General features: G+C 47.1%; 2 protein-coding genes across 4 annotated transcripts in view; one reads left to right on the forward strand and one right to left on the reverse strand.

Annotated features, from left to right (window-relative positions):
• The window catches only part of coro7 (coronin 7), a 258,173-nt gene that overhangs the window by 114,402 nt on the left and 116,880 nt on the right, over positions 1 to 26,891 (forward strand). The window lies entirely within an intron of this gene.
• The window catches only part of LOC106606495 (vasorin), a 51,108-nt gene continuing 43,723 nt past the window's right edge, over positions 19,507 to 26,891 (reverse strand). For all 3 annotated transcript variants that reach the window (XM_014202733.2, XM_045719875.1, XM_045719874.1), the window contains one exon: positions 19,507 to 24,308. In XM_014202733.2, the coding sequence (XP_014058208.1) occupies positions 22,204 to 24,273 (2,070 nt within the window). In that variant the 5' untranslated portion in view covers positions 24,274 to 24,308 and the 3' untranslated portion in view covers positions 19,507 to 22,203. The remainder of the gene's footprint in view (positions 24,309 to 26,891) is intronic.

Raw genomic sequence — 26,891 nt, forward strand, 5'->3', positions numbered from 1 at the left:
GCTGGTGTTGAGAAAGACTGAGGCCAGAACAGAGAGGGGGAGAGACTGAGGCCAGAACAGAGAGGGGGAGAGACTGAGGCCAGAGCTGAGAGAGAGAGACTGAGGCCAGAGCTGAGAGAGAGAGAATGAGGCCAGAGCTGAGAGAGAGAGAATGAGGCCAGAGCTGAGAGAGAAAGAATGAGGCCAGAGCTGAGAGAGAGAGAGAGACTGAGGCCAGAGCTGAGAGAGAGAGAGACTGAGGCAAGAGCTGAGAGAGAGAGAGACTGAGGCCAGAGCTGAGAGAGAGAGAGAGACTGAGGCCAGAGCTGAGAGAGAGAGACTGAGGCCAGAACTGAGAGAGAGAGAGACTGAGGCCAGAGCTGAGAGAGAGAGACTGAGGCCAGAGCTGAGAGAGAGAGAGAGACTGAGGCCAGAGCTGAGAGAGAGAGAGACTGAGGCCAGAACTGAGAGAGGAGAGACTGAGGCCAGAACAGAGAGGGGGAGAGACTGAGGCCAGAACAGAGAGGGGGAGAGACTGAGGCCAGAACAGAGAGGGGGAGAGACTGAGGCCAGAACAGAGAGGGGGAGAGACTGAGGCCAGAGCTGAGAGAGAGAGACTGAGGCCAGAGCTGAGAGAGAGAGACTGAGGCCAGAGCTGAGAGACTTAGGCCAGAGCTGAGAGACTTAGGCCAGAGCTGAGAGACTGAGGCCAGAGCTGAGAGACTGAGGCCAGAGCTGAGAGAGAGAGACTGAGGCCAGAGCTGAGAGAGAGAGACTGAGGCCAGAGCTGAGAGAGAGAGCCTGAGGCCAGAGCTGAGAGAGAGAGCCTGAGGCCAGAGCTGAGAGAGAGAGCCTGAGGCCAGAGCTGAGAGAGAGAGACTGAGGCCAGAGCTGAGAGACTGAGGCCAGAGCTGAGAGACTGAGGCCAGAGCTGAGAGACTGAGGCCAGAGCTGAGAGAGAGAGAGAGAGAGAGAGAGAGAGAGAGAGAGACTGAGGCCAGAACAGAGAGAGAGAGACTGAGGCCAGAACAGAGAGAGACTGAGTCCAGAACAGAGAGGGGGAGAGAGAGAGAGATAAGAACACAGAGGGGGAGAGAGAGAGAGATAAGAACACAGAGGGGGGAGAGAGCGAGAGCAGAACAGAGAGGGAGAGAGAGAGAGAGCAGAAAGGGGGAGAGAGATCAGAACAGAGAGGGGGAGAGAGAGAGCAGAAAGGGGGAGAGAGAGATCAGAACAGAGAGGGAGAGAGAGAGATCAGAACAGAGAGGGGGAGAGAGAGAGAGAGAGAGCAGAAAGGGGGAGAGAGAGATCAGAACAGAGAGGGGGAGAGAGAGATCAAAACAGAGAGGGGGAGAGAGAGAGAGAGCAGAAAGGGGGAGAGAGAGACTGAGGCCAGAACACCTGTGGGTTCCACAGGCACAGAGCAGCGTGACTGGACCAGGGTTTCCATTAGATGGTAAATACCAGCATTTCAAATAAATGAAAGCCCATAGATACAGTTTTGCCGGCTACCCTCCTACCTCTCTCACTCTTTCTCTCCCTCTCCTCTCACTCTCTCTCTCTCTCATGCCATCTTTATCGCTCTCTCCTCTTTCATCTGGCCATGATGAACAGGTAGAAAAGGAGATGGAGGGAGAGAAAAGGAGACCAGCCTGAAGCTGGATCCGCTGTGGCACAGAACCCCACTGCTTCCCCAGCCACACGTGGCAACAAAAAACACTCCTTTAAAAGACAGATCCAAGCCCTCGAAACACACACACACACACACACACACACACAAGCATCTCAAACCATACGTCTCAACTAACCACCTTTTTGGAGAAGTCCCTGAATAAATAAATAGCTATAGCCTTGTCAGGGAGGAGAGGAAAGGGAGGAGAGGAGAGGGAGGGGAGGAGAGGGAGGGGAGGAGAGGGAGGAGAGGAGAGGGAGGGGGGAGGGGAGGAGAGGGAGGGGAGGAGAGGAGAGGAGAGGGAGGGGAGGGGAGGAGAGGGAGGAGAGGAGAGGGAGGGGGAGGGGAGGAGAGGGAGGAGAGGAGGAGAGGGAGGGGGGGAGGAGAGGGAGGGGAGGAGAGGAGAGGAGAGGGAGGGTTGAAGGCTGGAGTTGGAACTGGTTGCTCGCCTCCTGCCCTTTAGTGGTTTGCTCTAAATTATATCTCTCATGGGGGAAAATATGTGGTGGTTGAGCTGAGCTCAGAGTTGGAGACCCCCACCTCTCTCTCTCTTGTTTTATTTCTCTCTCTCTCTCCCATTATCCTTTCTATTCTATTCATCATTTATGCCTCCCTCTATCTCCCCTAGTCTTTGTCTTCTCCCTCTATCTCTGTATCAGTCCTCTCTCCCCTCAGCCCAGGGTGCTGTTCTGTTCTGTGCTCTCTGTGGTTGAAGGATGGTGGACACATTTATCCTAGGTCTGTGGTTGAAGGATGGTGGACACATTTATCCTAGGTCTGTGGTTGAAGGATGGTGGGGAAGTGATGAGAGGGAGGGGGGCCTGGCTCCTACCTTCCCCAGCCGCAGTGAGACCAAATCGGGCTGATGTTCACTTTCCACTGGGCTGGACCATAACTGGCCCTGGAGCTCAGCTGAGCATCAGCAGTCCTGGCCACAGCCACAGCTCAGAAAGGATGGCGGCGGGCGGGCACACACACACACACACACACACACACACGTGGCGTCAAGCGGCCCCAGCGGGCATTGTTTTTGTTTGTGTTGTGCGGTGATGTTGAGAGCCGGCCTGGCTGTGCCCTGTAGCTCAGTAGAGCACCACCCTGCATGGGCAGTTTGGAGCCTCCAGTCAGACCAGACTGGTTTAGCTAAACCAGTACAGAGGAGTCAGCGTCTTGTCACTGGGCAGAGAGAGTCTTACTTCACTTTCTTTTTTTAACATTTATTTGACAGTGGAAATGCTAAATCAACATGTCTGTGAATGTGCCAGATTCATCCTGCACTCTAATTTCCAGCTGTCGTCCCACTGTGCGGTTGGTTCCATGTTCTGGTAAGAAGAACGAGGGCCGGGCTCTGGTCAAAGCAGCATCATTGCCCACTGAAGGAACACTGTATAGGGTTTTTACATGAGTTTGGTCACACATCCACCATCGTTGTTGGAGCCAACACAGGGCTCAGGTCAGCTCAGCAGTGTGAAACGGGCATTGCTGAGGTATTTTAGTCAGCATCGTCAACATTTTTGTGACCTGATGAAAGATATATGTAAATGTTCTCAAATGATAGTTTTGTTGAAATGAATTCTGATTGAAATAAATGGTTGAGTCATTCTATTCCAGATTAGACCACCATGATAATTATAAAGGTCTCTAACTCCCCTCCCCAGTCCCTCCACACTACTAAAAACAAACAGTCTCTCTCTCTCTCTCTGGGCTGACTGGTCAGGACGTGTAAACCGGCCCTAATTGGCCTGACGACAAGCCATAAAAATTACCCACATCCTGAGTCTGCCCACACACACACACACACACACACACACACACACACACACACACACATCCTAAATCTGCCACTCTTTCAGAAGTAATCACGCTGCAGACGTGTGTGGATTGCCAGGCTTTTCCTGTGGGCCTGGATTAGAGGATTGAAGTGTGTGTAGCTTTGAGTTCACGTATGTGCTCGTGTGTGTGTGTGTGCCAGCTTTGTCTGCCTGTGTGTCTGCCTTCACGTGTTTAAGGCTAACTCCATGTTAATTTACTTGCTCTCCTTGTTACCCCGTCCACCCTCCTCTTTTCTCTTTTTGGTCAATTGAAGGAGGGGATAAACAGGTGTTTGTTGGACGAGGCGGTCGTCTCATTCCTGCAGGGTCAGAGTTCACAGCCAGGGGTCAGAGGTCAGGGGGAATGAGCCCCATAGCAACAGGATGTTTGAAACACTTTATTCTCTGAGATTAGGGTAGTGTGTGAGTAGACGTGTGTGTTTGGAGTTAAAATGAATAATGAGGGTAGAGAGATGTAAGTCTGATCTGTGATCAAGGTCCATTCCTTAGCAAGCTGTGTGCCAGCCAGGCCTCTTTGGAAAGGCGCATCACACACACACACACACACACACACACACAGAAACATCCCACATCTACATCTTAGACAGGTAAAGAGTAAGATCACTCATTCTATATTACTTATCCATGGATTTTAGCACCACTATTTGCAGACACATGTCCATTTTCAGAGGTATGCCATGTCCACTGTTGGCCATAAAACCAGCTGGCCAGCCTCGACACATGGTGAGAGCAGTATTGTGATAAAAAGGATTATGGGTACTAATCCGTGCCTGTCACCACCCTCTGCTCAGTGTAAATATAAGTTAACACACACCCTCACAAACCCAGCTCCGCTCTGAGCACCCACACTACCATAGACATGGGTTTCAATAGTATTTGTTTTCTTTCCAAATAATTTAACTGTGCTCGATTGCGCTTGCAGGACGCAATGGAACCAATAGAGTTGTCACAAAAGTTCAAACCCCTCCCATCTGACACCTATCGCTCCAGGCAGGTTTGATCAAACGCTCCACGTATTTGAAGGAAAACAATACTATTTCAACCCAGTGTTGCTGCACACACTACAGAGCTAACTAAACAGCTTTACATCTGAGTTAAGCTACAGGTTTGTAATATCAGCCCCAAACCATGCAGGGAACAAATGAACTACTAGGCCTACATCTCAGACAGGTACCAGTTCACAGTATCACTCACAGACCGTCACAGCCCAGAACAGGCCCAGCAAATCTCAGCACAGCATCAAAGCTGTTCTCTGCTGTGGAATCTACAGATGGGTATACAGAACCGGCGTTCATGATGCCCTGCTAGCTTGAAAGCCCGTTTGGACTTTGTATACAGCGCTGTGTGATAGATGGCGACCGTCGTCTCGGGGGGACGAATCAGGGCCCTCGCAGCTTGACCCCAGGGCGGCGTGCTGCCGGAGAGTTATGGAAGCTGTGCCTGCCATGTTTTTCTGTTTGTGCTGTATGGTGTGACTGGAGAGTTACTGCTGTTGCTATGTTGAATATGAACATTTTTAAAAGGGAGGGGAGAGGAGGGAGGGAGGGGAGAGGAGGGGGAGGGAGGGGAGGGAGGGAGGGGAGAGGAGGGGGAGGGAGGGAGGGAGGGAGGGAGGGAGGGAGGGAGAGGAGGGAGAGGAGAGGAGGAGGGGAGGGAGGGAGGGAGGGAGAGGAGGGAGGGAGGAGGGGAGGGAGAGGAGGGAGGGAGGGGAGAGGAGGGGGTACAGACAGAGGTTATGGTGATGTGTTTTTCTGTTGGTGCTGCAGCATGCGACTGCAGAGCTGCCATTACCATGTTGAAGGTTAACAATTAAAAGAAAAGGATGGTAGAAAGAGTGAGGGAGGTGGAGGGGTTATGGCAGCCCCCATGTTCATCGGCTGGGAGAGATAGGGAGAAAAGGTTGAAGGAGGAAGGAAGGAAGGAAGGAAGGAAGGAAGGAAGGAAGGAAGGAAGGAAGGAAGGAAGGAAGGAAGGAAGGAAGGAAGGAAGGAAGGAAGGAAGGAAGGAAGGAAGGAGAGAGAAGGAGAGGAGTTATGGCAGTTCAGCGGCTGGCTAGTCTCTTGTTGAAAGGGGGCTTGGTGAAGAACGAGTGGTTGGCTGGATTTGGTTTGTTGTCTTAATCCAGAGCAGTGTCCATGTAAGTCAGTACAGCTGCTCTGTAGTCTCAAACAGTGTCCCACCAACCCTATAACCCTCAAACACACTGTGCCTGTCTCTCTCTCGCCCTGTCTCTGTGTGTCTGTGTCTTTGTCCGTGTGTGTGCGTGCAGGGCGCAGGTCTGCTCCAGTTAGCATCATCACTGTAATAGGATGTGTATTAATCTTTCAGCACCAGGTCTTGGCGCTCGTTGTTTTGGGCGGTGCTGTAACCCTCTTGGGTGATGTTCATCATCCCTCCTCATCCGCTGTCATCCAGACTTTATTGGTTTGGTTGTCTGCTGCATGGCCTGCTCTCTAGTGTGTGTGTGTGTGTGTGTGTGTGTGTGTGGTTTATCTCTCTCGCTCTCTCTTTCTTTCTTTCTTTCTCTCTCTCTTTCACTCTCTCTTTCTTTCTCTCTCTCTCTCTCTCTCTCTCTCTCTCTCTCTGTGTCTCTGTCTCTCTCTGTCTGTCTCTCTGTGTTTCTGTCTGTCTCTCTGTGTCTCTGTCTGTCTCTCTGTGTCTCTCTCTGTCTCTCTGTGTCTCTGTCTCTCTCTGGAAGATGTCAGTGAAGAGTACAGATGCTGTATAATAATCCCTCTGTAGTTGTTGATGAGTTTGTGGCGGTCAGTCATATCAGATGATACACTATGGTGAACTGATTTGGTTGAATGATAGCATGTGTCTCTATTGTAATGGAAAGACAATGCCAGTGAAGAAGTGTTGCTGATTGCATGGTCTACTCCTATTCTAACCAATAGGCTACATCATTGTTCCCAGCTGATGCAGATGTTTGGTAATACTGCACATCTCAACCAGGAAGGACATTTAAGAGCGTAGCGAAGGGAAAGGGAGACGGAGTGAGTTGCCAAATTCAAAATAACCTGACTGAGAAATATTTATTTGTACATTTCAGCAGACGCTCTTATCCAGAGCGACTTACAGTAATGAGTGGATACATTTTCATTAGCATTGTTTACAAACCATTTCCTGTTCATTTGAATGTCCAAAGGCATCTACCTGAAATCAGGGAGGGGTTTGGTGATCAGCCTGAGAGAGCGTACACCTGGCTTTAGGAAAGATTCCCCCCCCCCCCCTCAGTCTCTCAGCCAGCTCTACATTCCTGAGCGGCAGACCCAGCAGGCCAGATTACTTCCATCCTGACACAAGGTGCGTCCTAAATGTCACCCTATTCATTACATAGTGCACTAATGTTGACCAGGGCCCATAGTGCACTATGTAGTGAATAGGGTGACATGTGGGACCTGTCTCTGTACAGTACCTCAGTCTGTCTACTGTATTAGAATGTGGTTCTACAGTTCCTCCTTCAGTCACAGTCCTGTCTCTGTACAGTACCTCAGTCTGTCTACTGTATTAGAATGTGTTCCTCAGTTCCTCCTTCAGTCACAGTCCTGTCTCTGTACAGTACCTCAGTCTGTCTACTGTATTAGAATGTGTTCTACAGTTCCTCCTTCAGTCACAGTCCTGTCTCTGTACAGTACCTCAGTCTGTCTACTGTATTAGAATGTGGTTCTACAGTTCCTCCTTCAGTCACAGTCCTGTCTCTGTACAGTACCTCAGTCTGTCTACTGTATTAGAATGTGTTCTACAGTTCCTCCTTCAGTCACAGTCCTGTCTCTGTACAGTACCTCAGTCTGTCTACTGTATTAGAATGTGTTCTACAGTTCCTCCTTCAGTCACAGTCCTGTCTCTGTACAGTACCTCAGTCTGTCTACTGTATTAGAATGTGTTCTACAGTTCCTCCTTCAGTCACAGTCCTGTCTCTGTACAGTACCTCAGTCTGTCTACTGTATTAGAATGTGTTCTACAGTTCCTCCTTCAGTCACAGTCCTGTCTCTGTACAGTACCTCAGTCTGTCTACTGTATTAGAATGTGGTTCTACAGTTCCTCCTTCAGTCACAGTCCTGTCTCTGTACAGTACCTCAGTCTGTCTACTGTATTAGAATGTGTTCTACAGTTCCTCCTTCAGTCACAGTCCTGTCTCTGTACAGTACCTCAGTCTGTCTACTGTATTAGAATGTGTTCTACAGTTCCTCCTTCAGTCACAGTCCTGTCTCTGTACAGTACCTCAGTCTGTCTACTGTATTAGAATGTGTTCTACAGTTCCTCCTTCAGTCACAGTCCTGTCTCTGTACAGTACCTCAGTCTGTCTACTGTATTAGAATGTGGTTCTACAGTTCCTCCTTCAGTCACAGTCCTGTCTCTGTACAGTACCTCAGTCTGTCTACTGTATTAGAATGTGTTCCTCAGTTCCTCCTTCCTCTACAGATGAATAGGCCTTTTTCCCTCTGGTTGGGATCAGACTGGGGTCAACTCAGGAGGAGCAACCATTCACTGTTAAGGGCAGGTGGGTGTGTGCCTATGGGGGAGGTGAAGGGGGGAGAGGGTGTGTGTGAAGGGTGGGGGTGTGTGTGAAGGGTGGGGGGTGTGTGTGAAGGTTGGGGGGAGAGTGTGTGTGGAGGGTGGGGGGAGAGGGTGTGTGTGTAGGGTGGGGGGGAGAGTCTGTGTGTGTGTGTGTGTGGAAGGGTGGGGGGAGAGGGTGTGTGTGTAGGGTGGGGGGAGAGTGTGTGTGTGTGTAGGGTGGGGGGAGAGGGTGTGTGTGAAGGTTGGGGGAGTGTGTGTGTGTGTGAAGGGTGGGGGGAGAGTATGTGTGTGTGTGAAGGGTGGGGGGAGAGGGTGTGTGTGTGTGTAGGGTGGGGGGAGAGTGTGTGTGTGTGTGTGTGTGTGTAGGGTGGGGGGGAGAGGGTGTGTGTGAAGGTTGGGGGGAGTGTGTGTGTGTGTGTGTGTGTGTGTGTGTGTGTGTGTTGAAGGTTGGGGGGAGTGTGTGTGTGAAGGTTGGGGGAGTGTGTGTGTGTGTGTGTGAAGGGTGGGGAGAGTGTGTGTGTGTGAAGGGTGGGGGGAGTGTGTGTGTGTGTGTATGTGTGTGTGGTAGTGAAGGGGTGGGGAGTGTGTGTGTGTGTGAAGGGGTGGGAAGGGTGTGTGTGTGGGTGTTTTGTGTGTGCTTGTGAGAGTTGATGGGTGTAAATGTGTGTGCTAATGTGCTTATGTGAGTGTTTATGCATCTTGGGTGGGGCTAAAGCCAAGGGCGTGGAGTACGCTGAGTGACAAGCGTGGTGGTTTGATGTCGAATCAGAACTTGAGAAATGATGACAGGTGCAATTCTGTCACTTGTTTTGGGTTCTGTGTCTCTCACTGTGTCTCTGGTCTGTAGAGAATTGGGCAGGAAGTGTTGATATTGGAATCACAACAGCAGTGTTTCTCAGCTCCAGTCCTCCTGTACCCCCAAAAGCACACATTTTAGTTGTATTTAACCTTTATTTTGACAGGGAAGACATACTGTATTGAGACCTATAGGTCTCTTTTCCAAATACACCCTGTATAATACAATATAAGATACACATTAAACATAATATATAAATATATATACACACACACACACACACACACACACACACACACACACACACACACACACACACACACACACAAAGTATCTGGACACCCCTTCAAATTAGTGGATTTGGCTATTTCAGCCACACCCATTGCTGACAGGTGTAAAATCGAGCACACAGCCATGCAATCTCCATAGACAAACATTGGCAATAGAATGGCCTTACTGAAGAGCTCAGGGACTTTCAACGTGGCACCGTCATAGGATGCCACCTTTACAACAATTCAGGTCGTCAAATGTCTGCCCTGCTAGAGCTGCCGCGGTCAATTCTAAATGCCTTTATTGTGAAGTGGAAACGTCAAGGCGCAACAACGGCTCAGCCGCGAATTGGTAGGCCACACAAGCTCACGGCACGGGACCACCGAGTGCTGTCCTCGTTTGCAACGCTCACTACCGAGTTCCAAACTGCCTCTGGAAGCAACGTCAGCACAGTAACTGTTTGTCAAGAGCTTCATGAAATGAGTTTCCATGGCCGAGCAGCCGCACACAAGCCTAAGATCACCATGCGTGATGCCGAGTGCGGCTGGAGTGGTGTAAAGCTCGCCGCCATTTGACTCTGGAGTGATGAATCACGCTTCACCATCTGGCAGTCCGATGGATGAATCTGGGTTTGGCGGATGCCAGGAGAACGCTACCTGCCCCAATGCATAGCGCCAACTGTAAATGTCGGTGGAGGAATAATGGTTGGGGCTGTTTTTCATGGTTCGGGCTACAGGCCCCTTAGTTCCAGTTTAAGGAAATCATTCTGTGCTTCCAACTTTGTGGCGACAGTTTGTCGAAGGCCCTTTCTTGTTTCAGCATGACAATGCCCCATGCACAAAGCGAAATCCATACAGAAATGGGTTGTCGAGATCGGTGTGGATGAACTTGACTGGTCTGCACAGAGCCCTGACCTCAACCCCATCGAACACCTTTGGGATGAATTGAAACACCGACTGTGAGCCAGGCCTAATCGCCCAACATCAGTGTGCAACCTCACTAATGCTCTTGTGGCTGAATGGAAGCAAGTCCCCGCAGCAATGTTCCAACATCTAGTGGAAAGCCTTCCCAGAAGAGTGGAGGCTGTTATAGCAGCAAAAGGGGGGACCAACTCCATATTAATGCCCATGATTTTGGAATGAGATGTTCGACGAACAGGTGTCCACATACTTTTCGTCATGTGGTGGGTTATATATACACACATTAGAATACAAAAAAACAGTCCATGGTAAGCACAAATAAAACATCACAAATCACCCAGAAAAACAGTTACATTCATCCACAAATAATTCCTCAATCAGTACTTTAAATTCCCTCTGAATCAGAGGTGCGTGGGGCCTTAATCAACATCCACGTCATCGGCGCCCAGGGAACAGTGGGTTAACTGCCTTGCTCAGGGACAGAATGACAGATTTTTACCTTGTCAGCTCTATATCACCATAATCAAGAACAGATCAAAAGGTTGACTGAATAATCTGCTTCCTACTGCTTAGAGAATGGCACAATCTGTTTCTGTAGAAAAAGCCAACTTTAAATCTTAGCATCTTAACCAGCTCATCTATTGGTTTTTAAACGTTAAATCTATAAGTATTTATATGCAGGAAAACGTTCGATTGGAGAACCATCTACTGAGTGAACATGTAGTTCATCTGAAATATTCTTACGGGAGTTTAAAAACATGTATTTCGTTTTGCCCGTATTAAGCACAAGTTTTATATCAGCACATACAGATGAAGTTCACAATTTTTAACAGATTGACTCATGGTGTTACATGAATAGTGAAGAGAACAGGTCTCAAAGTCGACCCCTGTGGTACGCCTTTATGTACTTTAAGAAATTCAGACTTAACCCCGTACATCACGATGGCCTGAGTTCAGGCGTCAGAGCTCAGGCCACTAACAAAGCAGCACGTTTCATTTAGGTGTCTAAAGCGTTGCCATGATCATTAACAACTAAAGTGGTATCTGTAATAGTGCTCTGGCCAGGCCTGAACCCTGACTTGGTTTACATTCAAAATACATCTCTCAGATAAAAAAGAGCAAAGTTGTACATTTACCAAGGATTCTGGAATCTTAGCTAGACAAGGAAGCCTTGAAATGGGGTGATAATAATAAAGATCCCTACTGTCTCCGTCCTTATGGAGTGGCAGCACAAGAGCTGATTTCCATACTTTTGGAATATTTCCTGATAACAATGTTAAATAAAACAATATGGGTAGTTGAGCCAACAATAATGGGTGCTACACACTTAAGCAGCCCGCTGAAATAACATGGTGATTAAATGCATCAATGATGGCATTTTTTTCTTTAATAAGGCCAGTGTCTGAATGAATTTGTTGTGGCAGAGAGGAGGAAGTAGAACCCTTCAGGGATTTGACGGTTTTCCAGAATTTAGCCGGGTTCCCATTACAATCCTAAAGATAATAATCAGATTTAGCCTTTCTGATTTGTCTGACACAATCATTCCTCAGTTGCTTGAAAGCTTGCCAGTCCAGGCCTAAGCCTGTGTTGCTGGCCTTGACCCAAGCATCATCTCTTTTATGAATGATTTCTGATAATTGCAGAGTGTGCCAGGCATTCAATCTACCTTTAAACCTTACATTTTTTGAAGGGTGCATGATTATCCACATAGCATTGAAGACATCTGCAAAGCTAATCAGGTTCAGGGATAACTGAAGTACAATCAAGGTCAGTAAAATAAGGATAATGTAAAAAAGACTGTTCACTGAAGTTTTTAAAGTTCCTCTTTGTGATGACATGAGGCTTAGATTTGTGTATTCTCACATTCTCTGGTGTATTCATAAAAATTTGATCAATCAGAGATGCCTTTGAAGGATCTCTAGGATTGGGCCGTGTCGGCTTAGTCACCAGCTGGGTTAGGTTTAGATCATTACACATGCTTTTAGATCATAATTTAGGTCACCCAGGATAATAACTTCTGAATTAGTAAACAAACTAGTTAACTCCTCGAGTGCACAAAGGTTAGCTAAGGGAGGACGGTAGATCCCTGTAACAGTTATAGATACATTTCTCCCCAGACAAAGGCTAAATGATAGTAGTTCCAATTCTGGGGCAAGGGAAATGGATTTCAGTAAAGAGACAGAGAAATTATTTTAAATACAAATTGCCACTCCACCACCTCTATTCTGTCTGTATTAATATCAGATTCCAGAATGTCCCCAGAGATCAAACTTTCAGTCAATACCCGAATATCCGGATTTGTCTGCATAACCCAGATCTTGATATAATCCAGTTTAGGAAGTTAGTTCCTAATGTTCAGATGCATCAACCCAAGACCTTTATGATGTTTTAAGTCACATGGAAACCAGCTATGTTCAGAAGGCGGTTGCAGGCCCTGTCTGATGGTTGATATTGATATAGTTGGTATGGCTAGAAGATTGCATAGAACTGCACCATTTGGTCTATCCCTGGTAGTAATAGAGGAAGGAGAAGATATTGTAATTACTTTTCCAAGATTAGAACCATAGGGCCTGAGGCCGCAGCCAATGTCAATATGAGGAGCTCTTAGAGTAACCAATGATGGAATGTTATAAACTGACTTACATGGGCTTTGGTTGCTATCGTGCAACAGCCCAAGCCCTCTACGTGATGTGAAAACCGAGGAGGTATTGAAGTTTATGGAATTCACATTTGAACTAAAGCACTGGGTGAGCAGACCACAGTGGGTTCCTCTTTTGAGCTAACGATCGCAAATCTAAGAGTGGAGTTGAAACGAATGGGAACAAGATTACAACTGACAACACCCCTGGCATTATAGACAACAGTACGAGGATAACGCTTAGAGAGGATGGCTTAGACTGTCACTGAGTCAATATCTTAACGCGGCCTTGAAATATGAAAAAGGCTCCCAGATGATTTGGGTGAAGCCCATCATCCCTGTAGAGCATCTTTTGTTTCCAAAAAGTGTTGAAATGGTCAGTAAAAGTAATGCCAACAGAGTGGCCGTAGTCTTTAAGCCAGCTAAGAGCCTGCTGAACCTTTCACAGCCGCGACCCAGTGACGGAATCGCTGCTCGAGAGGAGGTAACAGTGACACTGTCTGTCTGTCTGAACCCTCCAGACAGGACAGGTGACTGAACATCAGTGTGATGGGAATCGCTGCTCGAGAGGAGGTAACAGTAACACTGTCTGTCTGAACCCTCCAGACAGGACAGGTGACTGAACATCAGTGTGATGGGAATCGCTGCTCGAGAGGAGGTAACAGTAACACTGTCTGTCTGAACCCTCACAACATCTCATCAGTGATGGGAATCGCTGTAAGTAACACTGTCTGTCTGAACCCTCCAGACAGGACAGGTGACTGAACATCAGTGTGATGGGAATCGCTGCTCGAGAGGAGGTAACAGTAACACTGTCTGTCTGTCTGAACCCTCCAGACAGGATAGGTGACTGAACATCAGTGTGATGGGAATAGCTAGTGACAGACAGACTGAAGGCCAATACTGAGGTCTGTTAGAATATTGTACATAGCCCCATATCACAGTGTATTTTAGGCCCATTCTCAAATCAAATCTTATCCCCTAACCCAGTGGTTCTCAATCCTGGTCCTGGGGACCCAAAGGGGTGCACATTTTTGTTTTTGCCTTAGCACTACACACCTGATTCAAATCTTTAAAGTGTGATGATGAGTTGATCATTTGAATGAGCTGTGTAGTGCTGGGGCAAAAACAAAACCTTTGTGTCCCCTGGACCAGAATTAGTCCTGCCCTAACCTCTAACCCCAAGACACTGAAATAATCATGTGTTTAAAGATCCAATGCAGCCGTTTTTATCTCAATATCAAATCATTTCTACCTTACTGTGATTGTTTTAAATTAAAATGGTCAAAACGAAACAACAATATCTTAGAAAAATGCAATTTCTCAATAAATAATTTTGTTAGCACTGTCTGGGAGTGGTCTGAGGGAGGGGTCTGATTGGAGAAGCCTAAAAGGAGGGATGTGTAACCTGAAAACGAGCAGTTTTTTCCAGAGAGGAGGGCAAACTCTTTTTTAATTGGTCTATTAACTTATACCGCTTGGTGATGTCATCAGGTCTACCCAGCCAGACAAGCTGAAATTTCAGGCGGTCTTTTCATACAGCTCTTACACTAAAAGTGCATTATCATAATTTCCACAGTATTATTCCGACCTCATGTTGTGGACACTGCCCCTTTAAAGTAAAATTACTTCCGCCATGTTGCTTACACTTATCCAATCAGATCTATAATACGAGTGGCTAATGGCTAGGGCCTGTGGTATAGGGACTAGAGGCTAGGTGCTAGGGATCGATTTGGGATTCATTACATTACTACCAGTCCCAGACAGCTGGCTGTTATAACCAGCCCAGCGCTCTGACCTATTACAGCTGGGCTCAAGTAGGACCATCTGAGTTAAAGAGCCTTGCTCAAGGCTACAACAGCTCTTATACGTACGAGGTAAGAAGATGGCTCAAGGCTACAACAGCTCCTATACGTCCGAGGTAAGAGGATGGCTCAAGGCTACAACGGCTCTGACAAATCAACAGAGGCAGGCTATCATCCTCTCTCCATCCAAAGTCAAACAGAAGCCTCAAGTAGCCTTAATATCTCAAGGACATCTCCCATAGGATACATACTTTTACACACAAGTCAGATAGACTAACAACGCAGAAACAGCTGGGTCCTGTTCATTAGGCACTAAATGGAGGAAAATGGACTGAAATAAGGAGGAACGACCTGGACTCTAATTTTAGTTTTCTGTTGTAAAATGTTTTAAACCAAGAAATGTGCTGTAGCCACTAGCCAGGTACACTGACAATATCCCCAGCAGTAATAACACGTGGTCATTGGTCACTTAGAGAACCAATCGGGGTTCAAGTCTTATCTTTCTTGGCCAATAGAGTCTAATTGAGCTCATCTCGTCTCTGGAATCTCTATTGATTGATCAGATCAGTCAAACTGTTGTTATCAGTGGACCAAGCAAACACATGTTTCTCCTCCAAACACCTCCCTGTTTCATTAATGCCAGATTTACCCCCCTCTTTATCCGGAATAAATACACTTCTCGTTCCCACCCCAGCTCCTCCCCACCCCCTCTCATTCCTAGGAAATGAGAAGCACATTTGTGGTGCATTCCAGAATAACACTGTTCAGATTAGATGCATGCGCTTTAATTCCAGGCTCACTTTTGGAAGCCATCTGTGTTGAACTTACCCCCCCCACCCACCCACCCACCAGCCCCTGTCCATGAACAATTCTTTACACGTCAGAAACTAGTCTGCAGAGTCGTGGGATTTCAGTGCACGCGGCCCTGCATGGACCTTTAGAATTATTTTACACAGCTTCCCCCCTCTCTCCCTCTATTGCTCGCCATCTTTTTACCCTGCGTTTTACCCTCTACCCTGCTTTACCATAGATATACTGTAGCACATCCACACCTGCCTTAAGCCAACCCATGTGACTGACTTCCAGTAAGCATTCGACCACAGTGTAGAAAGGGAGGGAGGGAGGGATTATCTCCAGGGGGATTATGATCCTGTTTGTTTTATATCTCATAATCGTCTGAACAGCATGTGAAATCGACTGCATGTGTTCGCCACAATTTATTGCAGTGAAAAGCACATAAAACCAAACCAAAGCCTTCCCCCTTAGCCTCCTCTCCTTCCTTCTCCTCTTCTCTTTCCTCTCCTGTCATCCCTCACTGTCAGACGGGCATCCGCTGCCCTCTCATGCCCTTTGATCCATCTGTTGGCTTTGGCACTAGAGGGAACGCACAGGACATCACTTACTGCCAGCTGTACTTACTGCCAGCTGTACTTACTGCCAGCTGTACTTACTGCCAGCTGTACAGTAGTATACCACCTTCAGCTCTCTCATCTCTACTATTATTACAGTAGTACACCACCTTCAGCTCTCACATCTCTACTATTATTACAGCTGTACAGTAGTATACCACCTTCAGCTCTCTCATCTCTACTATTATTACAGCTGTACAGTAGTACACCACCTTCAGCTCTCTCATCTCTACTATTATTACAGCTGTACAGTAGTACACCACCTTCAGCTCTCTCATCTCTACTATTATTACAGCTGTACAGTAGTATACCACCTTCAGCTCTCTCATCTCTACTATTATTACAGCTGTACAGTAGTACACCACCTTCAGCTCTCTCATCTCTACTATTATTACAGCTGTACAGTAGTATACCACCTTCAGCTCTCTCATCTCTACTATTATTACAGCTGTACAGTAGTATACCACCTTCAGCTCTCTCATCTCTACTATTATTACAGCTGTACAGTAGTATACCACCTTCAGCTCTCTCATCTCTACTATTATTACAGCTGTACAGTAGTACACCACCTTCAGCTCTCTCATCTCTACTATTATTACAGCTGTACAGTAGTATACCACCTTCAGCTCTCTCATCTCTACTATTATTACAGCTGTACAGTAGTACACCACCTTCAGCTCTCTCATCTCTACTATTATTACAGCTGTACAGTAGTATACCACCTTCAGCTCTCTCATCTCTACTATTATTACAGCTGTACAGTAGTACACCACCTTCAGCTCTCTCATCTCTACTATTATTACAGCTGTACAGTAGTACACCACCTTCAGCTCTCTCATCTCTACTATTATTACAGCTGTACAGTAGTACACCACCTTCAGCTCTCTCATCTCTACTATTATTACAGCTGTACAGTAGTACACCACCTTCAGCTCTCTCATCTCTACTATTATTACAGCTGTACAGTAGTACACCACCTTCAGCTCTCTCATCTCTACTATTATTACAGCTGTACAGTAGTACACCACCTTCAGCTCTCTCATCTCTACTATTATTACAGCTGTACAGTAGTACACCACCTTCAGCTCTCTCATCTCTACTATTATTACAGCTGTACAGTAGTACACCACCTTCAGCTCTCTCATCTCTACTATTATTACAGCTGTACAGTAGTACACCACCTTCAGCTCTCTCATCTCTACTATTATTACAGCTGTACAGTAGTACACCACCTTCAGCTCTCTCATCTCTACTATTATTACAGCTGTACAGTAGTACACCACCTTCAGCTCTCTCATCTCTACTATTATTACAGCTGTACAGTAGTACACCACCTTCAGCTCTCTTATCTCTACTATTATTAGCGAGAGAGCGAAAGAGCGAGAGAGAGAGAAATGCCATTTCGGAGCCACACTCCGACCCCGTGTTTTAACACATTGTCCTTGGCAGACTCCCTTCAAGCCCTGGTTTTGGAAAAGAAGCTAAAACAAAAAACGAGAGGGAAGAGAGCGGTAGTGGTGGAGAGAAAGAAAGCTTGAGAAAAAAGTTCCAAAATATTTACTCAGCAATATTTTTGTGTGGCATTTTTTCAGGATGATCATTTGAAAAAGGCTTCATTCACTGCTACAATGGCTCCTTTGAGTGGCGCATGCAGCTTGAGCAGCGTCTGGGTTGGCCCCTCGCCAGAGGCCAGGTCTCTGTTAAAGCCAAGGGGAAGAAAAGAGGCCTGTTTTACAGAAGGAAAAGAGAGAAACAGACACATGCTCTCCCTGTGTTTCTCTCTCTTTCCCGGTCTCTCTCTTTCTCTCTTTCCCGGTCTCTCTCTCTTTCTTTCTCTCTCGCTCTTTTTCTTTCCCTGTCTTTCTCTCTCTCTCTCTCTCTCTCTCTCTCTCTCTCTCCCTCTTTCCTGGTCTTTCTTTCTTTCTTTCTTTCTTTCTTTCTTTCTTTCTTTCTTTCTTTCTCTTTCTTTCTTCTTTCTTTCTTTCTTTCGTGGTCTTTCTCCTATCCACACACAGCTCAGGTACTGGTTGTCACCGTCACATACATGATTGTTTGAGACTCCAGTTGAACCTGGGTTAACTCTGAGGCAGAATGCTGTATTTTTTCCCAACTATGTACTATGAGTGTTAAAAGTTAGCGAAACATATGAGGTGAGAGAGAGGGAGGGAGCTAGAGAGACAAGAGAAGAAGAAGATGTTTGAAAAACAAAGGCTGAACCTGCAGGGTGTGTGTTACTGGTCACTCGCTGGGTGTACTTGGTTGTTTTCACTCAGAACCAAGTGAAATAATAGGTGCCTTCAGGACCGCAGTGGAGCTGTTTTATGTGTTAGTGTTAGTGCTGGGACTGAGGACAACAGCTAGCAGCTGGATGCCTGTACCTGAGCCAAGCCGTGTGTGTGTGGACATACTGTACAGTTAGCCCCTGCCAAGCCTCTACCTGTAAACTTGTGTGTGGTCAGAGGTCAATATATTATTCACGCTAACAAACAATGCTAACTCATTAGCTCAGGGTCAGGGACTCTGTCTGCGGTACAAATCACTATTAATATTTAGTCTCTGTGTGGTTTCAATCATATTTTTTACCTTCGCCTCCAGCTATTGAGGGAAGACCCCCCTAAACAGTCTGGTAAAAAGTTTGTGTTGGGTGGTGCTCTGCTGGAGGGAGGAATGTAACACTGTTGGACACATTGGATTATTAATGTAGCACATCTTGGAGGTGGTGGTAGTAAGAGCCAAGGACATGGAAGAGCTAACAGATACGGATACATAAAAACAATGTGTTCTCTCTCAGGCTCACACGCATCGGTGTGTGTGTGTGTGGGGAGGAGGAAAGGGGGTACGTGTGTGTGTGGGGGGGGGGGGTTGCGAACTGGCTGCCAGACTTGACATCCTGACAGGTTTAATAACTGGCTCTATCATGCCTCCCTCTCTTCTGCTGGCCCCTTCTTCCCTCGCTTCCCAGAGTGAAGGAGGTGAAGTTGATGGTAGACTTAATTTATTGCTCCACTGCCAGTCAAATGTTCTACTGAGACAGAGAAAAACAGACAACTTAGAACAGGGTTCTCCAACCCTGTTCCTGGAGAGTTACCCTCCTGTAGGTTTTAACTCCAAAACCTACAGGAGGGTAGCTCTCCAGGAACAGGGTTGGAGTTAAAACCTACTGGACTGTAACTCTCCAGGAACAGGGTTGGAGTTAAAAACCTACTGGACTGTAACTCTCCAAGAACAGGGTTGGAGTTAAAACCTACTGGACTGTAGCTCTCCAGGAACAGGGTTGGAGTTAAAACCTACTGGACTGTAACTCTCCAGGAACAGGGTTGGAGTTAAAAACCTACTGGACTGTAACTCTCCAGGAACAGGGTTGGAGTTAAAACCTACTGGACTGTAACTCTCCAAGAACAGGGTTGGAGTTAAAACCTACTGGACTGTAGCTCTCCAGGAACAGGGTTGGAGTTAAAACCTACTGGACTGTAACTCTCCAGGAACAGGGTTGGAGTTAAAACCTACTGGACTGTAGCTCTCCAGGAACAGGGTTGGAGTTAAAACCTACTGGACTGTAACTCTCCAGGAACAGGGTTGGAGTTAAAACCTACTGGACTGTAGCTCTCCAGGAACAGGGTTGGAGAGCCCTGATTTAGAAGAAGAAAACAGACGTACACTCATGTTTGTTTTCAGTTTTTATTTAAACTTTTTAATAATGTCAACATTGTGTTTTTTGGTCATAAAAATATGTTCACTTAATTCTAAAGGACATGGAAAGAGACGAACAATAACAACAATGGTTCCCAAAATAAACAGGGAAAATAGTAATAATATCAAAAATATTTCTGGATATTTTCAATGTTTTTGTATTGTAAAACTAAGTATTCCAGTTAAGTTATTTTGGTAGTTTTACACACTTTAAACAGATGTAATTTTAAGTGTTAAATATTGAGGCCTATTTGTTTAGATGGTGTAAGATTTAGTGGTAGACAGCATCCACCAACCCTTCCCTCCTTCCAATCTTAATCTCCTGTGTTGTCTTCACTAAAATAATAGTCATCATGTACACTGCCTGGTCACTAAGCATGTTAGAAGAGGGAACCCTTGTCTTGACATGCCCATTTCAGGAGGTTTTAATACTTTTAAAGACATGCTTCGGAACTTTAGCGACTGCTAAGTATTTGTTAAACCTCCCACTTTGGGCTCGATGTGTCAATATGTAGTTCAAAAATGCATACTCTATTCACAGAATGACTGTTTTACCTCAGTTAGCCATGTAATGACTAGTTTAAAATGAACTTTTTCTCTAAGCTGTGCTGCGCCATTTTCTCTACATTTTCCCCCAAGCAATTCAAGTTCTAGCCAATGAGCTTTAGCCCCTTGCCATTTGAGCGACAGCTAGCTAGATGCACACACAGCAGAACGAGAAAGATAAATTACATGGGGCACATATCTGCACATATGCGATGTAGTACGCAGGGACCACTTTTGTCTCATGAATGCTGCTTTCAGAACTACTGGCTAAAAACTATACAAAAGTACTGGAGAATGTCTTTAAATGTAGTGGATGGAGTAGGTGTGTGTGTGTGTGTGTGTGTGTGTGTGTGTGTGTGTGTGTGTGTGTGTGTGTGTGTGTGTGTGTGTGTGTGTGTGTGTGTGTGTGTGTGTGTGTGTGTGTGTGTGTGTGTGTGTGTGTGTGTGTGTGTGTGTGTGTGTTTTTAGTGGGGGATACAGTACTACTGAAGCATGACAGTGACTTGATGTCTGCCTCTCTGTGCACAAGACGGGACATGCTGCCACATTATCACTGAGCTGTTTACCGCCAGAGATCTTCATACTGTAGTCGGCACTGAGATCCTCATCGGGGCAGGCAGGTTAGCGCCAGACACATAAAAGTTACTTAGACTGTTTTCACATTCTGAGATTTGAATCTCAACACTGGTGTTTCAGCATATTCTAGTTTGGTGTACAACTTTTTTCCAAATACAAGTCCTCAATGTCCCTCGTCCCAGACAGAGCCCATATAAAACCTTCAACTATATGCTACGCTTGGACTTTTCATAGTCTGCTTGGCTGCAAGTGAGCAAGACGGGGGACCCTCGTTTTCCAAAGACCAGTTAATGGTGCACAACAAAGCACCATAGAGGCTAATTCTGCCTGAGGGAAATCCACAAGCATCTATCTCTGAGGCTAGGCTAAACTAGGCTAGGCTAACAAGTGCGTTCTTGTGAATTGCGGTTTACTGAAAGAACTGTGTTCCCTCTTGGGGACATAAACAATGAATAAAGCCTTTAGAAATTAACTGTTTATTTTTCCCCCTTCTCCTCTCTGTGGTAATCATGTGTGTGTGGTTAATCTGAGGCAGGCTCGGGGGATGTTTGAAGTTCGCTGCAGCACAGAAACAAATGTTAAGGTTTCAGCCAACTGAAACTGTTTATCGGTGCTTTTTGTGTGGGGAGCGGGGGTGTTGAAGGCCAGAGAATGGAGAGGGGATTTAGTAAGTCTGCCCAGACCTACAGCTGCTTAGACTGTCTGACATTCGTAGGGTAAAGCCTTTGATTGACTTCGTTGGTACAAACGAGTTTTAATCTTCAAAGATTTTAATCTGGGGTTTAATCTGTCTGCTAAATCACAAGCAGTTGGGAGGGGATGGAAAGGTGGTTACAGTCACGTACTTACAGAAAAACAACAACAGCAAGAGTATAAAAACATTTACAAACACAACAGAAAAATGACAATTTCACTAAGCAATAGAGCCGAAACAAAGCATGGTAAATGTCAGCCACCTTGCTTTTAAATTACTGAAAACAGTTCTCTTCATTTGGTGACTCGGATGTCATTCACAGCAAGCACCACTGGGGTAGTGCTGAGGTGCTACGGAGCAAAATAATTGCTTCTACTCTTTTTACATAGTTCAGTTATCACAAGGGGTGCACAGCAATACACCCCCATTTCAGTGCAGAGCCCATTTTAGAGTAGACACAGCAGGGATTAGGTCACTATGACCCTGTTGTCTCTCTGCCTGGCCCAGCCTCGCTTGACCTTTGACCTACTGTGGAGACTGGGCGCACTCAGTAGCGAGCCGCGGGGCGCCAGTCCAGCAATGTGATTGTAGAAACAAAGCAGGAGGTGTGGAAATAAGAATAAAGGCACTTAAAAAGGCTACCTTATTTTCAAGTAATCCTTTCAAACATATTTTAATGTCTGCACAGTTAAGTATTTGTTCCGTTTCTCAATTGCTGACACATGGCTGGCCGGTCCTCTCTCTTTCTCCTCCACTGTCACCAACAACTCTAGCTGGTGTCTAGTTCGTGAGGGAAGGAGTAGCTAGAGGTACTTAGTCTTACCCTCTGGGTCTGAGTAGCAACAGAGATGGGTGTCAGAAATAAGAGGGCTTATGAGAGAGAGCCATGTTGTTGTACGGCGTGCAATGATCCTGTATTAGCAGCACCTCGTACTCCAGGCCGCCATTCTGAACCACAGCCGGCTCCGGCTGCTTTTGGGGCATCGCCCCTCCAATGTTGGGACCAGCCTTGACTCCCTCCAGCTCCAGCTGGGCTGGCTCACACTCCAGATCCAGGTGGCCCTTGGCCCGTTTCCTCCTTATGTAGCACACCACCCCCACGGCGGCTGCAACCAGGACTAGGAGCAGCAGGATGGCCAGAGCCGGCACCAGCATGGTGGTCAGCCTCTTGTCCTCCACCTGCCTCCCTGTGGCAGTGTGCTGCTGGGACGCTGTGTGGGCCTCCGTGCAGACGCTGTCCCCACCGCTGAGGTCGCCCAGCGGGCTGGCGCACACCGTGTAGGTGGAGTTGGGCCGCAGCCCCCTCAGGGTGTACTCCGGGTAGGAAGCGGGCACGCTGAGCTGCATGGGACGCCGGTCGGGCCCCGACAGGTTGCGGTATGTCAGACGGATGCCACGGATGTAGGGCCGGACCTTGATGTAGCGGTGCAGGTCCAGCAGGATGGAGGAGCTGGTCACCAGGCGCGAGCTGATGTCGGGGGTGTCGGCGGTGACAGTTGCCGTGGAAATGTCATTGTTGTTGTCATTGTGGTCCTGATCAGGAGGGGGGTGGCGGTTCTCGCAATAGGTGCCGTAGAAGCCACGAGGGCAGGTGCACTCCAGATGGCCTTGCCCGTCCAGCCGACAGGTGCCCCCATTCAAGCAGGTCTGGGAGGGGCAGAAGAAGTCCACCTCTGGGTCTTGGCTGCTGCTGCTGGGAGAGGCAGGGACGGGGAGCAGGGGCTGGCTGTCTGTCCCAGTTGAGATGTCCTCCTCGCTGGGCCCGGGTGGAGGGATGGCTGGGGAGGTGCTAGGTAGGGTGGTGACCGGAAGGGGCATGGTGGTGCTGGTTCTGACTGTGCTAGCAGTGACAGTAGTGGTGGTGGGGCAGCCAAACTCCCTGTGCTCCAACCTCTCCAGCACCTTCCCAGCATTGAGGGGAGGGAAGTGGCAGCGGGTCTCCTCCGTCCTGCCCAGAGTCACCCCCTGGTTCCTGAGCCACCCAGGGAACCAGGCCAGGGTGCACAGGCAGTTGAAAGGGTTCTCAGCCACCGTCAGCTTAGTCAGGTGAGGGAAAAGCTGTGCGAACCCGTCAGGCAAGCCCTGCAGACTCAGGTTGCTGATGTCCAGCTCCTGAAGCTCGCTCAGGTTCTTCAGGTCCTCCAGCTTCAGTGGGCCCATGGGGTTCCCGGCCAGGCTCAGGTAGATCAGGCCCCGGGCCTCCCTCAGCGCCAGGGGGAAGGAGCCCAGCTCGTTGCCAGAGATGTCCAGTTCGTGGAGGTTCCCCAGGCTGGCCATCAGGTCCTCGTTCAGGCTTTCGAGGCCCAGGCCGGCCAACTTCAGAGACTCCAGATTGGGCATCTGGAGGTCGGCTGACCCCAGGGATGGGAGGGTGTTGAAGCGGAGGTCCAGCAGCAGCAGTCTGGGCATGGCTAGGGCGGGGAGCGAGGTGAGCTGGTTTCCCTGCAGCTTGAGCTCCAGCAGCTGCTCCAGGCCGTGGAAGGCGGCAGGGTGTATAGTCCGGATGTGGTTGCTGTAGAGGTACAGCCTCTCCAGTAGGGCCATGCCCGCAAAGCTCTCCTCTGACAGATGGGTGATCTGGTTTGCTGAGAGGTCCAAGTTCCTCAGGGAAGTCAGAGGCTCAAACACCCGGTCGGGCAGTAACGTGACTTTGTTCTGACTCAGATCCAGCATCTCCAGGCTCTCCATCCCCACAAAGTCTTCCTCTGCCAGGGTCTCGATGCCGTTGGCGAAGAGGTAGAGGTTCTTGGTGGGTTCCGGGATGCCGTGAGGTATGGTGGCAGAGCGGCGCTGGAAACAGAAGATGGATTCTGGGGTGGAGCAGGTGCAGTCCTGGGGACAGTCGCTGGCCAGAGTCCTGCCGGGGAGCCGGAGCAAGAGGAGAAGGAGGAAGGGCGTCAGTGGAGGGAGGAAGAAGGCCTTCATGGTGCCACTGGAGTCACTCTCTCTCCTCTCTCAGCCTGAAATGACAGATCAAGGACAAGGTCAGCTATAGAAAGAGATGCTTTAAACGCAGTGCCACTGAGTAATAGAATACACAGACAGAGACAAGTCTTATCTTTGTCATGTCTTGCTGGAAACTGTGAAGGACATGGGAAAGGAAGGCAACCTAGAGGTGTCGGACATAGAGACAGCCAAGAGGTGTAGGACATAGAGACAGCCTAGAAGTGTAGGACATAGAGACAACCTAGAAGTGTAGGACATAGAGACAGCCTAGAAGTGTAGGACATAGAGACAGCCTAGAAGTGTAGGACATAGAGGTATAGAAGTGCTAAATTGAGATATACAGCAATTCTGAACTATAACTACCCTTCAGATCTGTATAATGTGTCACAAATCTGTATAGATCTTTATGATGTATTAGTTTCTCTTTTTTCATGTGGTTAGCACAATATGTGGGGTTATTATCGTCGTCTAGACTGAGCACACATGAAGGATCAAAGACGTGGTCTCTTGACACAGGGCTCTTCAAACAATGGGCCGTAGTACGGCAGTGACCTCAGGGCTTTGAGTCATTTTCCACTGGACTCAGGGGAAAGAAATGTCCCTTTGCTACTCTCTATCTATCTAATGTAGCCACAGTCTGACCAAGGTGACTTGAACTTGATCGTATTGTATCAGACACTGAAGAATGGATGTGGATCATGGATGTTGTTTTCCTTTCTGAGGTGTTCTCCTAGAACAGATTGTTAGTTACTGTGGTAGCAGGTTTGGTAGCTGCTTCATTAACATAAACCTTGCTATAGGTCCTGGTAGTACTTGGTGCTGTGGACTGGTAAACACATTTATTTATCTGTCTGTCTGTCTGTCTGTCTGTCTGTCTGTCTGTCTGTCTGTCTGTCTGTCTGTCTCTCGCTCTCTCTCTCTCTCGCTCTGTGCCTGTCTCTCTCTCTCTCTCTCTCTCTCTCTCTCTCTCTCTCTCTCTGTGCCTGTCTCTCTCTCTCTCTGTGCCTGTCTCTCTCTCAGGGTCTGGACAGCCCACCCACTACCATTTACAGTTCTTCACACACTGTGGTTGAACAGGAAGCACATTTAACCATTTTCTCCATGTTTACGACAAACTCTTTAGCCTGTGAAACCACGTTACAGACACACACACGAACACACACACAAATTGTTCAGATTACGATGTCTGAGGAAGGCCATGAAGCCTGTCAAGAACTCCAGTCACCCAAGCCACGGACTGTTACCATCTGGCATATGGTATCGGGTCTCGGCCCAACAGGCTCCGAGACCGCTTCTACCACCAGGCCATCAGACTGTTGAACAACTGACCCTAGCTGTTTACCTGCACCTTAGAGACTGTTTACACTGACTCTCCACACATCCAACCCTTGCACACAACTACACACCAACACACACAACCACACACACATGCACACACACAGTCAACACTGCTGTTGGATTTGATACTTCTATTCAACTGCGTAAAGACACTACCCACTTTACATTTGGAACACAGTTCTACTTGATCATTACACATTCATCATCTATACTGTATATCTTATTAGATCTGTTTTATTACTATGGATACTACCTTCCTCTATGACTTGTTATTTTAGATTCAACTTTTTTATTATTATTGATATGGATATTGTACTGCATTGTTGAGGGAGCTAGCGTGTTAGCATTTCACTGTACCTTTTATACCTGCTGTTAGCTGTTTTATACCTGCTGTTAACTGTTTTATACCTGCTGTTAACTGTTTTATACCTGCTGTTTTATACCTGCTGTTAGTTGTTTTATACCTGCTGTTATCTGTTTTATACCTGCTGTTAACTGTTTTATACCTGCTGTTTTCTGTTTTATACCTGCTGTTTTCTGTTTTATACCTGCTGTTTTATACCTGCTGTTTGCTGTTTTATACCTGCTGTTTTATACCTGCTGTTATCTGTTTTATACCTGCTGTTAACTGTTTTATACCTGCTGTTTTCTGTTTTATACCTGCTGTTTTATACCTGCTGTAAGCTTAAAATCAAATCAAATGTTTTTGTCACATACACATGGTTAGCAGGTGTTAATGCAAGTGTAGCGAAATGCTTGTGCTTCTAGTTCCGACCATGCTGTAATATCTAACAAGTAATATAACCTAACAATTTCACAACTACCTTATACACACAAGTGTAAAGGAATGAATACGAATATGTACATAAAAATATATAAATGAGTGATGGCAGAACGGCATAGGCAAGATGCAGTAGATGGTATAGGGTACAGTATATACATATGAGATGAGTAATGTAGGGTATGAAAACATAATGCGGCATTGTTTAAAGTGGCTAGTGATACATTACATCAAGATGGCAAGATGGAGTAGCTGTTAGCTATTTTATATCTGCTGTTAGCTGTTTTATACCTGCTGTTAGCTGTTTTATACCTGCTGTTAGCTGTTTTATACCTGCTGTTTGCTGTTAACGGTTTTATACCTGCTGTTAACGGTTTTATACCTGCTGTTAACGGTTTTATACCTGCTGTTAACTGTTTTATACCTGCTGTTTTATACCTGCTGTTATCTGTTTTATACCTGCTGTTTGCTGTTTTAT

This window comes from Salmo salar, chromosome ssa06, assembly GCF_905237065.1.
Source record: "Salmo salar chromosome ssa06, Ssal_v3.1, whole genome shotgun sequence".
Taxonomy (NCBI): Eukaryota; Metazoa; Chordata; class Actinopteri; order Salmoniformes; family Salmonidae; genus Salmo; species Salmo salar.